Genomic DNA, 17625 nt, shown 5'->3' on the forward strand with positions numbered 1-17625 from the left:
AGGAAGGAAGGGTTTCTTCAACTATTGTTTTGTCATAAGCAAATGTATACAAATGTAATTGATTAAAACTAATTTGATTTCCATCAGAGTAAGTTTTTTCTGAACAGATGACAACCCTAAGGAGGAATGGAGATGACTTTGTTTAAATATTCTTAATTTAACAAAATGGTGATACTTACTGCAAAAGCAACTGAGAAAGAATAGTCAAAGACAAACAATGAAAATCGTTGCATCCATCTAATTTACACGTGGACATGCTGTGATTTATTATATCATATGCCCTTAACAATGGATTATAAGTCTAAAACACCTATTAGCAAGTATGTTTGGTGAGACAACTGGTAAAATATATACATGCAGCGTAACATTGCTTTCTGAGTCCACATTGATCACGCAGGCATATGTGTTAGTTATTTAGTAGCACTATGAACACTGACTTGTCTTCTTGGTTCTCCATCCTTTGCCCTCCCCACAGAGCATCCCTTAGTGTCCTCTGCGTCTCCTCTGGTTCTTGCTTGGAGGCTTTAGCAGGCTCTCTCTGTACTTAGCATTTGTATGGAATAGTCGGACCATATCATGGTCTTTGTTATCCAACACCCGCGGCAAAAAGAGAGAAGATTTCTGGGTCCGACGGGTTTTGAAGCTTCTTCTGGGTCGTCCTTTCCCATTGATGGAGACATACCAGAGTCTCTCAGCACTAGCTTTGCGCCTACCGCTGGCTCCATTGGGCACAGTCCGGTATATGCGGGATGCATACGTATTATAGCCTAGCTCGTGAATCCTTTCCACAAACTCACACTCAGCATTGTAGGTTTCCTGTAATGTAATGAGGAGAACCATCAGTTCCAGAAATCCAAATGAAGAACTAATGGCTATTTCAGATCAAATGTAGCTGTCTTCATGCAAGCTAACAGTGGCACATAAAAGAGGGTTCGAGTCGGGGCCTCCAGGGATCAAAAACTCTGTATGCATGCAGAATCAATTTGAAAACTGTTCGTACAATTTAAGCAAAACTAAGGGCTCTAGCATGTGACCCCAAAAGGTTGCCCATGAAGTAATGTGGACCTGAGGCTGAACTTCTCTACCTCTGCTCTGGAGAATATTAAAGGTAAAGGTACCCCTGGCCATTAGGTCCAGTCGCGGACGACTCTGGGGTTGTGCGCTCATCTCGCTTTAGTGGCCGAGGGAGCCAGCGTTTGTCTGCAGACAGCTTCCAGGACATGTGGCCAGCAAGACTAAGCCACTTCTGGCGAACCAGAGCAACACATGGAAACACCGTTTACCTTCCTGCCAGAGAGGTACCTATTTATCTACTTGCACTTTGATGTGCTTTCGAACTGCTAGGTGGGCAGGAGCTGGGACTGAACAATGGAAGCTCACCCCGTTGCAGGGATTCGAACTGCCGACCTTCTGATCGGCAAGCCCTAGGCTCAGTGGTTTAGACCACAGTGCCACCCACTGTGGAGAATATTAGACATGCTTAAATTCCAGCAAAATCAGCACTTGTAGAGATGTCCAGTTCAATAGTCCACTGACTAACTGTTTGTAGGGTATGCCCATTTTCCATAGTTTCCTTCACCTGTTTTGTAGCTCTCCACATATTTTACTTTTGATGCTCAGAGCTCTAATTCCCCTGCAACTGGGAGCACAGCCACTGGCTACTCTCCTAGCATTGTGATTGAAAAGGCTACAAGAAGGGAATTATCAGTTAGCCCAGCAGAGGGAGTCAATAGGTCCATTCTTCAATTGTACTACATCAGGGACCCCCGGGTAGACCCCAGCTGTGAATCCAAGGCTGCAAATCTCACAAGGATAATGCATGAGAAAAGCACTAATAAAGAGAAGTTTAATGAAGCAATTGCAATTATTTTATATAATGGTTTTCTATAGGCAAACAAGTTGCCTTGTTGTTGTTGTTGTTGTTGTTGTTTATCTGCTCTTCAAGCTAAGGTCCCAAGATGGGTTACAACATTAAAACACAACGTAGCAAGGAAGGCAACAGTGTCAGAAGACAAAATGAAGCCTGAGTGGCTGCATTCAGACATAATGCTAAACCATACTTTGCCATTATGGGAACAAGGCTGGGCATGGCCTGGGCTCACACACTGCTCCATGCCTTCTCCCCCGTTTGCACAGATATGAGGAGACCAGACATTTTTGCCTCTGTTTTCAGCTAACTACAGTTATAGTTATTAGGAAAAGCTACCTAACAAGTTAGAGGTCTATGGAGATATACCAGAGTTGTGGACAACTCCTCATATATAAAAGAACTGTATAAAAGAACACCCCTAAATATGGCATATCTCTTTATGAAAAGTGGATTGTGTTTGGCTTGGTGGGTCACAATTTTTGTGGTCCTCCAAGTTGAAGGGTAAGTGCTGAAAAATACCTATTGCTGATAGAAAGTTGCAGGTGGAATATTTTTGGGTAAAGGGTAGAGATTAGTAGTTAAATAATAGTAATGTGAAGTGTGAAGGTTTATTAGTAATAAAGAAGTTATAACTTAGAAAAAAGAATGTGATTTTAGAATTGGGAACTGCAAGAGTTAGCGTAATATTTAGAACTCAGGAAGGGGGAATGAGGAAGTCCGAAATGTTTAGATTTGAAGTTATAAAGTTGAATTTTTATCTTTACTCTTATTTTTGTTTTGTTTTTTTGTTTTTTGTTTTTCTATTTTATTGTGACTGATATGTGAAGAATTTTGGGGAATAAGATTTGTTGAAACTGCCTTATATTTTTCCTTTTTTGTATTTTGTATTTTTCCATGTTTTTTTTACCTTTTTTTTCCTGTCTATAAAATCCAATAAAAATTATTTTAAAAGAAAAGAAAGTTGCAGGTGGAAATGGCAAATGAAAAATTAACAAAAATAGGTAGAATTTTAATTGCGACTGTTGACCTAAATAATTATTTAGTCAATGTATCATTAATCAATGACTTGTATAAATTTATAATCACTGAATTGCATTGATTTATATATTTATATTCCCTGGGAAAGACCCTGATGTTGGGAAAGATGGAGGGCACTAGGAGAAGGGGACGACAGAGGACGAGATGGTTGGACAGTGTTCTCGAAGCTACGAACATGAGTCTGACCAAACTGCGGGAGGCAGTGGAAGACAGGAGTGCCTGGCGTGCTCTGGTCCATGAGGTCATGAAGAGTCGGACACGGCTAAATGACTAAACAACAACATATTGTGTGTATGCATTTGGAGATATTTAAAGATGCCTAAGTTACCCCCCCCCCAAAAAAAGGCCTGCCATTTGCTCTTATGAGGAAAGCTATCTTCTCTCAGCCTGACTAATTAAAATTTGTCCTCACAGATGCAGTTTGGCCTCCAGCAATTGACCAGCTGCTGCTCTAGGTAGTTCACCCACTGATTCTAATATCTAGAGCAGTGGTTCCCAAACAATTCTTCCCATGAACCATTTGAAAATTATTGAGCGACCACTCAATGATTTGTTGGTCTGTTGTAGCAATTTTAATGCGCTGTCCTAGATGCTGTATGATTTTTTAAAAATTGTATTTTTACAGACACTGAAACAAAACTGATGGACCACTAGGGGTCCAAAGGGTAGTTTAGGAGCCCCTTGATCTAGAGCACAAGAATCCCTAATGCTTGGGAAAATACTTGGGAAACTCACATGCTCCATTCTGAGGGGTTTTTTTTGAGGGGGGGGGAGTTGGCTCACCCTGGAATCCAGTAATTAATTAACTAATGCAGCCAACTGACATCCATGCCATACTTTTAAAGCACTCTTTAAAAGTGGTATAGTACTTTAACTGTCATGGCTTTCCCCAAAGAACCCTGGGAATGATGGTTTGGTAAGGGTGCTGAGAGTGGCAGCTCTGTGAGGAGTCACCTAACATCTCTCAGCCACATGTTGAACGTGGGTTATTGAGAGGGAAGATGGGATCGTTCCCTCATCTTAACACTACAGATCAATGCGTTTCTCTTACTTTTCTCTCAGTTCTCTCTCTCAGTTCTCTCTCTCTCTCTCTCTCTCTCTCTCTCTCTCTCTCTCTCTCTCTCTCTCTCTCTCTTTTACACACACACACACACACACACACACACACACACACACAACATTGCACTGGGTTCCATTAAATAATATGCATAATAAATGTGTATTAAAACCCTTCTTCAGCCTTCCTTATCTGGCAGTGCAGTATCTCTCAAATTCTCATTGTAAAGTATCCTACCATATATTTACACCAGGAAGTCAGATCAAAGTACAGAAGGGTAATTGGAAAGTGTTGGAGGAAAACTTCGTTTCATTCACACATTCTTTCCTCTGTTAGCAGCTTTGGTGCTGCACCTCTCTGCTGTGTTAGATCCCAACTTAAATTACTTTACTCACACTGGGAGCCCATTCATAGAGTTGTGTAAATGGGACTCCCATTGACACCCCCAGGAGATATTTCTTTTGAGAAACCTTCCTAATCACAATGTGAATTGTAGACTTCCTTACCTCTTTACACTTATTCACCTGAGTGAGTTACTTACAGTCTCTAAAGGATATCTTGACATGTAAATTTACCGTATGTAGTTATAAATCCTTCTCTCTCCCTCTCTCTCTCTCTCTCTCTCTCCCTCCCTCCCTCCCTCCCTCCCTCCTTCCTTGGCTGATCAGCAGCACACATGAAAGGAAAACTAGCATGCCTGGCGCTTACCATAATAGTTTATCTAGAGGCCTCCAAGCATTGGCTACTTAATCCCCACATTAAAACCAAAGGACATATTTCTGTTCTCTATAAACGTTTGTACATAGACACCAGTATTTGCATCCTTTGGCCTACAATGGTATTTAAATCCCCATTGAAAATGACTGGCACTGCAGTGTAGGATACTTCAGCTTCTTTGCCATAGTTAAGATGCTTCTGTTGTAAATAGCACTCACGGAAGCATAAAGTCTGCCTCTTTTGTTCATGGCCAGGTATCTGCCGGAGAAACAGCCTTTGATGGCAACAATTCCAACGTCCACTGCAGTAATCTCGAGGATGCCTAAAACAGAAAAGGAAGGCTTTTGATTAATGATATACAATTATGCACAATGAACTATCATCATGATGGCCTCAGTCCAGTATACCTGAAGGAGCATCTCCACCCCCGTCGTTCTGCCCGGACACTGAGGTCCAGTACCGAGGGCCTTCTGGCGGTTCCCTCGTTGCGAGAAGCCAAGTTGCAGGGAACCAGGCAGAGGGCCTTCTCAGTGGTGGCGCCCGCCCTGTGGAACGCCCTCCCATCAGATGTCAAAGAGAAAAACAGCTACCAGATTTTTAGAAGACATCTGAAGGCAGCCCTGTTTAGGGAGGCTTTTAACGTTTAATAGATTATTTTATTTCATTTTTCTGTTGCAAGCCGCCCAGAGTGGCTGGGGAAACCCAGCCAGATGGGCGGGGTATAAATAATAAATTATCATCATCATCATCATCATCATCATCATCATCATCATCATTAACAACAAATTTTGTAGCACTTTCACATCATAAACCTCCCATGTTTACCTGCAGGTAAAACCACTTGTTGTCACCGGGACAACATACTTGTCTCAGATCTGTGCTGCCAGGCACTCATACCCAGAAGCTCTGGGGGTCACCGTATTGCAAATATGAAACCTAACACTGTGATGGACGAGGCACCCCAGAGATCTCTGCATCTTCCACTTAATTGTGTTCATAATTGACACGTTGCTCTGCAAAACAATTTCCCCCCATTTCAGTTATTTATTTCATTTGCATCCCATCTTTCCTTCAAGGAGCTCAAGGTGGCATACACAGTCCCCCCCCCCATATTATCCTCACAACAACCTTGTGAAGTAAGTTAGGCTGAGAGCAGATGGCTGGCCCATTGCCACCCAGTGAGCTTCATAGGTGAGAGAGGATTTGAACCCTGGTCTGCCAGGTCCCAGTCCAACACTCTAACCACTGAATCACACTGGCGTCAGGAGCTCTGGTTCCGTTCACCCTCCCGATAAGTTGATGAAGTTGATTATTACAATTCCCACAGAAGTGGGGGGGGGGAAATGATGCAGAGAGGCACTTGTCCAAGGCTATGGACTGAATCTAGAACTGGGCAAGAATTGCAAACCTGGGTCTCCCAGGGAATGGGCCGTGTCTTCAGCTGTTAATATTAAATTGCCCAAATGCTACTTCCATCTGGGAAACATCCTGTTTAAGAACACCATCTCACAAGATACCTGCATTCACGACTTAGTTCATAAGCACACCCTTTTGTATTGAAAAGAAAAGGGGAAGGGGAAGAAAAATAAAAGCATGGGAATTGTTTGAAGCAAACTCTTGCTAGTAAATCCCCAGCTGTTTGATTGAGACTGAACTGCCTCAGAAAAAGAAAGATCTGACATTGAACTAGAGGGCCACCTAATCCTATATGTCTATAAAAAGTTTAAATCCCCTTTAATGCCTTTCTTAGGGGACACAAGGGTGCTTGACTTACTGAAGCAAACCACAAAGCTGCCCATTTTGGGACAATGCTTCGGCTGAGATCTCCAGAGGGCAAAATGGAGTTCAGACGAGAGGCTGAAGCATCTTAGAAGCCATGTATGGAACCATGAATGGAGTCTGTCATTTAGAAAGTCAGTGCAGCCCTTGCAGGGAAGGACAATGTGGCAGTCTAAGCCACATTCAAAGAGTGGAACTATTTCAGACCATCAAAGGAAAGGGTCTCATCGCCCAGACAAGTGAAACAACGAGAAAGCCAAAGGTATGCATGTATCCCGGACTGCTTCACACATTAAAGAGCAACCAAGTTGTGTTTCCCACTATGTTAACATCCAAAAGAGAGTGTGCAAGCGAGCCTGGCTCTCTGAGCAGAGTAGCCATGTGACACGTATTTGCCTGCTTGCTTCCGTGAGTGTTTTAAATGCATTCTGCATTTAAAGCCCAAGACTCACAAAGCATTGTGCAATAAACAGTAGAAAACACGACATGTAAAAACAACACGCTTTCAAACACTTGTCCATCACATTCAAGAAAGTCACATTATGGTTTTAGACATTCCACAGAGTGGGGTGGGAAACAGATTTTATATGTACGCTGAAAAAATGTTATATGTGCGGAGACCCAACAGATAGGAAAGCGGGGCACTTGGGAGATGCTGTCAGAATAATCAACATCATTCACCCAGAGATTTATTATTTTCATTTCAGATTATAGCACCAGTAGTTTAAAAGCCTGTTGCTTTCAATACTGAATTTGGTATCGCATGTCCTAAGAAATTGTTCCTGCTTCAACCCAGTTAAAGTCTTTTAACAGTTTTTGAAAAGATACTCCCTTTTCCTTCACAGGAAGGATGGTGGAGCTATTTTGTACTCTCTTTTGTATTGAAACTGTCTTATAGGCAGTTCACCTGCATGCATGTACATCGCTCAGAGCATCATCCTATACTGGCAGAGAAGCCTCAAGACTTGGTGTAAGTCCTCTGCACTGGCAGATCATAGAAAAACATCACTGATGTAACTTCGGGGATGGACTGGCAAAGCAGAGATATGCTGGCAAATCCCCACCACTGATGCAACTCTGCTAGTGGAAGAACTGGAGAGTGGTAGCAATGGGGGCATGTCAGGGCAGGAATCGCCTCAGTCCACACCTTCTCCCAGTCTCCACCTGCAATGTCATTACATAGAACAGGATTCTGGCTATAGCCCCATTCCTATACAGTGGTACCTCGGTTTATGAACTTAGTCCTTTCCAGAAGTCTGTTCTTAAACCGAGGCACACTTTCCCTAATGAGGCCCCCCCATCGCCGGTGCCTTTCCACCATTCGACTTCCATTCGTAGACAGAATGGAAACAGGGCTGTTCTTAAACCGAGGTACCACTGTATTAATAATGTGAAGAGGGACCATGCCTAGACAGGGCAGGGAGAACGGAGCACTTTCCATGCTGCCAATATCATGCAGCTCCATCCAGACATGTCCATGTTGCAAGTGGATTTCTGAACCAGGGTAGCCTTCTCTGTCCGTAACCTTTTATGCAGGCTTTCAGCTTCTAGGTGGGCTTTCATCCTGTATGGATATTTTTAATGTATTTTTTTTCTTGGTCTTTATGAATGTATGGATTTCTTGTTTTTGTTTTGTTAGCTTTTTGTAAAGTTTCTTTGAGCTGCCTGCGGCAAGAAAATGATACTAATAAATTTAAACAATGATATGAATATTATGGTCCATGGGGTCACGAAGAGTCGGACACGACTAAACGACTAAACAACATGAATATTAAAAGGAGTCCAGACTCAAAGTGTGGATATCATTGGATGACTGCAGAAATGAGAAACCTGCCTATGGGCTTGATCTGGCTGTTTTGGCCAAGCCAGTCACCTGCCCTGTAATAAAGTCACGGCTGGGCCAAACAGGGATTTACAGCTGAGCATTGTACAGTTGCAAGGCACTTTCAAGCCATGCTTTCTGTTGAAACCCATTCAAGAGATTGTTGGGGCTTCATGGACCCTTTAAAAATGTTCCATTTTTAGGAGTATTTCCTCTGCTACTGAGACTTCAAAGTAACTGATGGCCAGCTGATCAATAGTTACAGGGATCCTCTTTGAAGGTGCACTTCCAGCACCAAACAGGTGATTGGCACTAAAGACGCACCTTCAAAGGAGGTTGCTGTTACCAGGGGGCCAACAAAGTTGTTCATTGCAGTGTGTTTTAAGGTTCTAGCCCACCAGCTCACTCCAGCTCCCCACCTCTGAATTACTATAATGAGCTCTATGCCTTTAAGGTTAGTTCAGAAGCTGCGGGTACCACAAAATGCCACAGCTAGGCTGCTGTGTGGGGCTGTCTACTGTGAGCATATTACACCAGTTCTAAAAGAATTTCACTAGCTACCTATACACTGCTGAGCTAAGTTCAAGCTCTCTCTCTCTCTATATATAAAGCTATATACAGCTCAGTACACAGATCCCTGATCGAGAGACAGGGCCTTCGTGGTACTGGCACCCCATTTATAGAATTCCCTCCTTTCTCAGTTATGGCTAGAGGAAACTCTTTTTAGTTCCAGATAAATACCTATTTATTTGTCCAGGCTTTTCTGTGAGGACTCCTGAATCATTTTTCATTATGTAGATAGAGATAGATAGATAGATAGATAGATAGATAGATAGATAGATGATAGATAGATGATAGATAGATAGATAGATAGATAGATAGATAGATAGATATAGATAGATGGATGAACTAATTTTCTTCCTGCCTGGTTTGTTTTAATATGCATCGTGCATTTGATTTGAATGTAACCTGCTTTGGTTTGGCTTGGGATTTCTATGGCAATGAAGAGGAAGTAAGGCATATTTTAAATACGGTACTGCTCCTTCTGTGCATATATCCTTTTCACCCAAGTCACATGTAATGGTGGGTAATGTGCTGACAATATGCGGGCATAAACTGGCTGCCAGCAGACTGTATTCTCCTTGTATTCCCCCCCCCCTTAAAGCAATAATCAAACAAGCAATCTTGTAAAAGGTAGAAATAACATTTACTCACTCAGAATACTCGTTGAAGAGTAACAGATAACCACAGCTTTGTTCAGGCAGGCTTAAAATGGTAATTCAGTTACAAAGACATACTTAAGTCCGGTTTAAGATGCAGTCCAAGCATTGGAGCTCAGACCCACCAGATGTTCTCACGTTGCTGGCAGAGCAGAAAGAGGTGGAAAGAGAGAAAGAGGATGTGCCCAGGCAGGTAGGAGAATATATAGCTATGCCCTCCTTCTGTCAGGGCACAGTGGGAGTGTCTCTCATAGAGTTCATTCTAGCAAGTTTACAGGACTTGCTTCAGCTCCTATCCTGTGCCTATCTAGCAAAATTGTTGGCTTGACTGCATTTTAAATATCCCACAATTGGCACATTCACCATTGTGCTATGGCATCACTTGATGGTTTTAAGTTACATCTGCAAACTGCCACCACTGAAAAATATTTTGCTATTAAATCTCTGTCTGAAATGTTTAATCAGTGAGGGCTGTTTCACACATTCAAGCTGTCACTTGAACGAGTGCCACTGAGTGGATGTATGTGAAAATTTACCCATATAAGTAGATTTTCTCTTCTTCCCTGTGCAGGTGAACAGAAAGCATTCAAGAAACGATCTTCCTTTCCTTTGAGATCAAAGGAAAAAAGATTGGGTAAGCATGTGTCAAGATGGGAGGCTGCTTTAAACCAAATTAAACCATTGGCCCATCTAGTTCAGTTCTGCCTGCACTGGTTGAAAGCAGCCTTCCGGCATAGCTGCCAAGTTTTCCCTTTTCTCACGAGGAAGCCTATTCAGCATAAGGGAAAATCCCTTTAAAAAGGGGATAACTTGGCAGCTATGCCTTCCGGGGTTTCAGGTGGGAGGGACTCCCAGCCCTACCTGAAGATGCCTGAGATTAAACCTCTTGAAGCAAGAGATTAGGACTGAAAGATTCACTTTCTACACTTTCTATGACATTGCAGTAGAATAGAGGGGTTATGCTGTACACAATTGACCAAGTTTAATTCAATGAGTTTAATTCTTATCTGCTTAATCTGCTTCATTTAATCTGCTTCATTTATATCTGCCCAGAAGACATTAATTGAAATATATTTCCTCTTTCCACAGAGACTTGAGGAACCTTCATGAAAGTTTTATACAATGAATATAAGCTGGTCATGGCAGAGGACAGGAGATACGGTATGATAGCCATCTTCAAATATCTCAAGAGCTGTCACATGGAAGAGGGAACAAGCTTGTTTTCTCCTGCTTCAGAGGGTGGGACCCGAACCAATGGCTTCAAGTTAGGAGATTCCGACTAAAGTTCAGGAAGAACTTTTCTCAACAGCTCAACAGTGGAATGGACTCTCTCGGAAAGTGGTGGACTCTCCTTCCTTGGAAGTCTTTAAGCAGAGGTTGGATGGCCATCTGTCAAGGATGCTTTAGTTGAGATTCCTGCATTGCAGGGGGTTGGAGGAGTTGACCATTGGGCTCACTTCCAATTCTACATTTCTATGATTCCATGATCCAGGTATGTGATGCACATAGTCAGGTGTGGCAAAAGCGAGCCAAAACTCAGCTCTTCTAAGTCCCTTTGATGTGCAGGAGTTGCTAGAGTGCTTTGCTTTGGCCAGATCACACCCTTGTTGATCCCTCATGGGATATGTTGTAGCTGAACTGCTTCCGCTGAACATTACTGTGCTGCCTGAAAGCACTACTTGAGATGACAGCTATTATGCCCCCTTATGCATGCCCCCCCCTGCACCCTCGTCACCGAGTGATGGGTGTCCATGTCTGAGTGCGCCCTGACTTCTGACTGCAACATTCCTCCTTTTGCACAGGATAGTCTTTAACACAGGCAGCCTGCCTTTGATAAGCAAATGTGCCCATCCTACCATGTCCGCAGCCCATTCAGAAAATGTGCCCTAACTCTCCAAAGACAAATCAAACAAGGTGAATACGAGGGGAAGGGAAACCAAACAAACAGGCTGAGATGAACAGACATAAGTGTGAAAGTCATCTTGACACATTATTTACAAACCACCCACCTCCCTCTCCAGGATTAGTGCTGCAATCTGACCTGGTGTCATAAAAGGGAAGAGGGATTTGAAAGCTGGTCCTGGGAACTCACACCTTAGGAGATGGATAAACTAAGGGGCAGTCCCCAGTGGATCCTTAACCTTTGTCAATCCCAGAGAGCTTCTTTGCTTCTCCTGGCACTGATTCTCCTCCCCACAGGGATGTATATTTGGAGAGATGAGGAGGAGTGAGGGGGAGAGGAACAAGATAAGTCCAGGAAAGATTTCCAGGAAGAGAAGGAACAAAAGGGAAAGAAGAGGATAGTCCTTTGGGCTCCCACCCGCTTCTCTCCTTTTGGGGAGAGACAAACCTGAAAAGACCTTTGCTGGGGATTCTTGGCAGCCCCTTCCTTTGTGCCCTTTGCTTTCTGTCTGAACTGGTAGAGGAACAGCCGAGTGTGGGGGTAATTTTAGAAGCTGCTTTCAAAATAAATAAATAATCACCGATATATTCCCCACTTGCATCATCCAGAGGCAAAAAAAAAAAAGGATCTCAGCCTCACTGGTCCTAGTCATGATGGAATTAACCTTTCTCCATCCACACCATCCATTAAAGCCCTTAAAAGAGTCATGGATTCCACCCAAAGAATCCTGGGAACTGTAGGCTGTTAAGGGCGTGAGAGTTGTTAGGAGACCCGTCGCAGAGCTGAAGTTCCCAGCACCCTTCCTACAGTTCCCAGGATTCTTTGAGGGAAGAAATGATGGTTATGGTGTCATAAGAGTGTTTTAAATGGATGGTGTGGGTGTGATATCACACACACACACACACACATACACACAGGTTTGTTTCCCATTGTGTCTTATGTTTGGCTGCAGAGAGTATTTGATATGTAAAGTGCAAGGCAGAAAACAAAGAAAAACATTAAAAATTAAATACATGGAAGCAAAACAGCCACAATTCTTAGACTAAGACTTGCCACAGAAACAGATTTAATTTCCAGAGTGGTAGTGTTGGTAATCTCAATATCTCTCTCTCCCTCCCCCCCTTTCTTTCTTTCTTTCGTTCTTTGCAGCAAAACCAACAAATATGTCTCATGGCACCTCAAAGACTAATACATTTATTAGTCCCCTGCATCAGTGGTAGCCACTGGAAGATGATTGACAAGCACAAGAACATAACTTAAGAAGAACTGCCAGATCAAGCCAGTTGCCTGTCCAGCCCAGCATCCTGTTCTCACTGGCAAACCAAGGGCCTGTGGGACCTCCCATGGCTTCCAGCAGCTGAACTTCAGAAGCATACGACCTGCATCCATGGAGGCAGAGTATAACCACTGAGGCTGGTAGCCACTGACAGCCTTTATCTTCCATGAAATTGATCTTTAACCTACTTGTTGTGTTCCTTTGAGGGTTATATTTATGATGTCTTCTGGGCTGGATGCTTGAGGGTGGGTGGGTAAAATAACCTTTCTAAAATTTATCCCTACAAAGACAAGCACTGCCAACCATCTATCATGCACATCTTTTCAGCCACTGCCTTATCTGGAAGCTGGTGGTGATTATCCAATGGCCAGCAGAAAATACTTTGCACATGGTCAGAAATATGTTGTCATATCCTTATGGTTCTCGCTTGCCCTGGGCAGACCCTTTATCCGAAGCATCTCTCTGTACAGGTTGCCAATCATTGCTTAAAATTTCCCAGGCTTAACTGAGAAAGCCAGAGGATGCCTGCATTTTCCCCATTGTGTACAATATGGACTGTTACTCCCCTACTTTTCGCTCAAGCTGAATTGGCAAAAGGCAACACATGCTATGTTTCCGGAGCTAGGTGTGAATGTTTATTTATTCTTTTTCAGCGTGCTCCACCCTCCACCCACCCCCAAAATAATAATGTGCTTGAAGACTCAAGCAGGGTCTTGAGCTCAAATTTTAGTCCCTGGCTCAAATAAAGCGAAGGCATGATTGCATAAAGGACGGGACGGGCACGGGGATTTCGACAAATGTGTAGTTGGAAGGGACCCTGAAAGTCATCTAATCCAACCCCTTGCAGTGCAGGAATCGCCGCAAAAGAATCCCTAACAGATGGCCGTCCAACCTCTGCTTTAAAACCGCCCACTTTGATCTGATTTTTTTTAAAAAAAATCTCACCTTTGGTGAGAAATTTTCCGTGGCTAACCTCTCAGCGCACACGCCTGATCCCTTTTGCATGCCTCTAAGTGACAGCCTTTAATTCTCGACCGCTCATCGGGCGGGTTTCTCCAGGTGTCCCGTCACCCGGACCCGAAAAGCTGTGGCCGAAGAGGAGCCGTCGAATCGCCGAGAGGCGGCGGCGAGGCCCGGTCGTCGGGGCTGAACGCGCCTCGACTTGGGAGCCAGATTTGGGGGGGGGGGGGTGGCTTCCACGTCGGGGCTCGGGGAGCTCGGCTAGCGGGTGTGGGGCGGGCAGGGGGCCAAACGGTACTCACTGAAGACGCTGTTCTTCTCCAAGGTGCCGTTGATCCTGCCGTTGGCGTGGATCTGGAGGTGGTACTTGGTGGCGCAGTAGAGCTTCCTGCGCCGCGGCGCTCCGCCGAGATGCTCGTAGACGCCGCCGCGCCCGCCCGCGTCTCTGCGCCAGCGCGGGTCGCACGACGGCCCTCCCCGGGCGCATGGGGGCCCCACGGGGGCCCCGTCGTCCGCCGGCGGCCCGGGGGAGCCCCGCGCCGCCTGCAAGGCGCTCAGCAGGACGAGCCAGGCGGTCACCATTGTGGCATGGCGGGGGCCGCAGCGGCGCTCAGCTCCGGGCACAGCACAGCCCCGATGGGCCCATCAGGGAAGAGCGCCGTGCTGCAGCGGCCGAGGCAGCTCTCCTAGGTAGCCACCGGCGAGCCGGGTCCAATCGGGACGCATGGACGAGGCGACCGCTAGATTGTGGCTTTCGTCGGGCGAGAGGGGGGCTCCTTGGCTCGCTTGCTTGTTTGTTTGCTTGCTTGCTTGTTTGTTTCAATCCAGGTCGGTTTCCTCGTCTTCCTCCCTCCCTCTTCCTCCTCTCCCCCTTCTTAATTGGTTTTAGATCTCTTTAAGTAAATAGACGTCGTCGAGGAAAGCAAACTGGAGAGGCCCAGCTGTTTGGATTAAGTGGCGGTGCTGCGATCAGGGCAGCCTTCAGGGCTCCAGAATGACAGAGAGAGAGAGAGAGAGAGAGAGAGAGAGAGAGAGAGAGAGAGAGAGAGAGAGAGAGAGAGAGAGAGAGGCGGGGGAGGAAAAGGAGGGGAGAGGAGGGGAGGTAGGAAGGGAAACGGGGGTCCCGAAATGCCAGGAGAGAGGCTAGGGGAACATCGCATTAATCGACGGCTCGTACGAAGGTAAGGCGCTCCGGACCACAGGAGACTGATCTGATAATAGCGCAAGCGAGGAAAAGAGACAAGTCCCGGGTGAGCTTCCAGACCGCATCCAGGATGAGAGCGCACAGGCTCGCAGCACCGCGTGCAGCCGCGAGGGCGCGCGCTCCCGGGTGGCCTTTTGCAGAGCACCGCATCGCCCCCTCACACCCACCCAGCCACCCACACGAGGGATGGGGCTGGTGGTTTCCTATCTCTCTCTCTCTCTCTCTCTCCCCCCCTCCAAAAAACCCCTCTACTCCTAACTAAAAAAGTGATTTTTTTGCATCTGAAAATGTCTACCTTGAGAGAAACGCTCTCCTGGGGTCGGGCACCAGCTTTTCTTGATCCCCACAGGCTCACAATGCTTGACAAGGAAGGACGGCTAGGCGTCCAAATACACGTTTAAAACGAAAAAGGAAGCATAAGAAAAGAGGTTTGGACAGCAGCTCAAGAATTGGGGGGGGGGGGGTGAAGAGAGAGAGAGAGAGAGAGAGAGAGAGAAACCACCAACCAGCAGCAGCATTCAAAGATTTCACACAGACAGACAGCCTTTGGTGATTTAAACGATTTCCTTTTGTCTGGAATGATGAAAGGAAACACTTTTTGGTAGATCAATCAATTAGCCAAATTTCAGCCAGCTTCCTGGTTTCCACTAGGTATGGGAACGTCGCATGCCTGTCATACAATTGACCGGATTAAATTTATTTATGTATGCATAAACAAACAAACAAACAAACAGATGTGCTTTTCTCTATGTGGTAAATTACGTATGTTGCCTCTGTCCACCCTTACAGAACTGTTTGTAAAGAGAGGCTCCTTTTGCGTTCGTTTGTTTTGAATCGCTTTGTAAAAGCTTCTATAAATAAAGAAAATAAAACCCCAGTGGCTGTAGTGTAACCTGCTAAATACAGTCAATGGCGAGTGGTAAAAATGATCGTGAGGACAGAAATAGCCCGGTGAAAAGTCCTGATCTGCTCAAAGAACCTTCAACTGGAGCGATATCCAAAATGTGGGTAAGGGAGCAGTCCTACGTACTGGAGTTACTCCCGAGTAAACATGCATAACATTGGGCTACAGTGATACAGTATTAGCCAATATGATCGAACACAGTGCACTTTATAATTCAAAAAATTTAAATGCTACAGATTGTATAGATGTCAAGATATGACGCACTGTGGATAACCGGAAAATCCTACTTCCCTGAAGGACTGGTCGTGGGTGAGTAAACTAATCTAGTCAGTTTCACCTGGGTAACTTGAGCCTACTCAGGAATGTGTTTAGGATTGCTTGCAGCCTGGTGAACTGCCCCTCTAAAAACCTAAAAGACACACAATCATTCAATCTTCTTTCATGTGAAATAAAATATAATATTAAAGACTCTCAACCACACATTTTTCAACCACATCTGCTTTTCCCACGATTTCTACCTCACAAGTAGAACTCGATCAGACAGGAGATTAATAATGATATTATTATTATTATTATTATTACTGTATTATTATTATTATTATTATTATTATTATTATTATTATTATTATTATTCCAATTTTAAGTCGTACCCAGCCGGTCATTGATTCCATTGGGTCTACTCTGCGGATGAATGTTGGATATCACCCATAATGTGTGCGCGTTTTTAACATCATAGTATTGAAGAAGCTTTAGTTCACTTTTTTTAAGGGGGATACCACTGTTAAACATTAAAAGCATTTAAAACAAACAAATAAACATGTAAAGCATTTAAAACAAACAAACAAACCAATTCCCCCATGGATTTAAAACGGGACTTAAAGTCAAGCGCACTGAAATCAACGGTGCTTAACTTTGGTGTTGGGTTGCGCGTCCGGAATTATAAGTGCCGGCGAGAATCCGGGATTATGGGTGAAATCTCCCCCCCCCTTCCAAGTGGGACGCGCGCGTGTGTGTTCAGTGTACAGTATATATAACGGGTGAAGTGGAATACCTGCTTAGCAGAGCGGGAGGGGCGGGGCGATGGCTTGGAAAGGCAGGAGAAAGGCTCTGGGTACGAATTCGCCCTCGCTCGCCAAGCACATTTCAGGGCTGGTTTGGGGGATTGGGGTGTGGTGTGGAAGAAGCTGTCTGGAATGGACGCCAGGACCGTGTGTGTGTGTCAGTGTGTGTGTGTGTGTGTGTGTGTGTACTGCCCCCCCCATTTCTCCTCATCCTGATGCGCCCTTGCCTGCCTTAAACCAGAAAAGGAAAGAAAAAGGGCGGCGTGGGCGGCAGAGCAGCTAGCTCCTGCCTTCCATCTCGCTCGCATTGCGGCGGCCGCTTTCCTACTGAGCACCTCAGACGTTCTCCGCCCCCTTTCGGCCCTGGGCGCCTAGCAGCGGCAGGCTCCCCCTCCACAACAGTCAGCCAGCCAGCGCTCTTTCGGGGGGGGGGCACCATCCTTTTTAGGGCAAGGGATGCAGACGGGCTAAACCGGCCCTTCTTCCTCCCAAACAACGAATGTGGCCCCCAGTGAAATTTCCACAGCGGGAGCTTGGGCTGGCTGCCTGCCTCCCTCTCTCTGCAGAGCCCTTGCCCGAAGCCAGGCAGCCTGTCTGCGCCACAACGCGCCGTCCCACTCGGGGACGTGGTCGTTTTGTCCGGTGGACATTTTGGAGCGGGGGCACCAGTTTGATGTGGTCGGATTCGAAGCGAGGGCTGGGAGTAGGATGTGGTCAGCGATTCTTCCTGGAAATCTGTTTTTTGAAAAAAGAAAAAAGAATGCCCCCAAATCGCTGCAGCTCCAAAGCGCCTTAACCAGAGAACCATGTTGAG

At 45.2% G+C, this 17625-nt stretch overlaps 1 protein-coding gene across 1 annotated transcript; it reads right to left on the reverse strand.

The window, feature by feature from the left end:
- Window positions 1–483: 483 nt before the first annotated feature.
- FGF3 (fibroblast growth factor 3) lies at window positions 484–14224 on the reverse strand. The gene is made up of 3 exons (XM_060275980.1): window positions 13945–14224; window positions 4901–5004; window positions 484–816 (listed from the first exon to the last, which is right to left on the reverse strand). The coding sequence occupies exons 1-3, from the start codon at window positions 14222–14224 to the stop codon at window positions 484–486; spliced, it is 717 nt and encodes a 238-aa protein (XP_060131963.1).
- Between the last annotated feature and the right edge of the window lie 3401 nt (window positions 14225–17625).

The sequence above is a fragment of the Zootoca vivipara genome, chromosome 1 (assembly GCF_965207765.1).
Source record: "Zootoca vivipara chromosome 1, rZooViv2.hap1.1, whole genome shotgun sequence".
NCBI lineage: Eukaryota > Metazoa > Chordata > Lepidosauria > Squamata > Lacertidae > Zootoca > Zootoca vivipara.

Coding starts and splice junctions, on each gene's coding strand:
- FGF3 (XM_060275980.1), bottom strand. CDS start 14,224: ATGGTGACCGCCTGGCTCGTCCTGCTGAGCGCCTTGCAGGCGGCGCGG. Junction 5,005..13,944: donor GGAGAAGAACAGCGTCTTCA/GTGAGTACCGTT, acceptor TTTCTGTTTTAG/GCATCCTCGAGATTACTGCA. Junction 817..4,900: donor GAGGCAGACTTTATGCTTCC/GTGAGTGCTATT, acceptor ATTACATTACAG/GAAACCTACAATGCTGAGTG.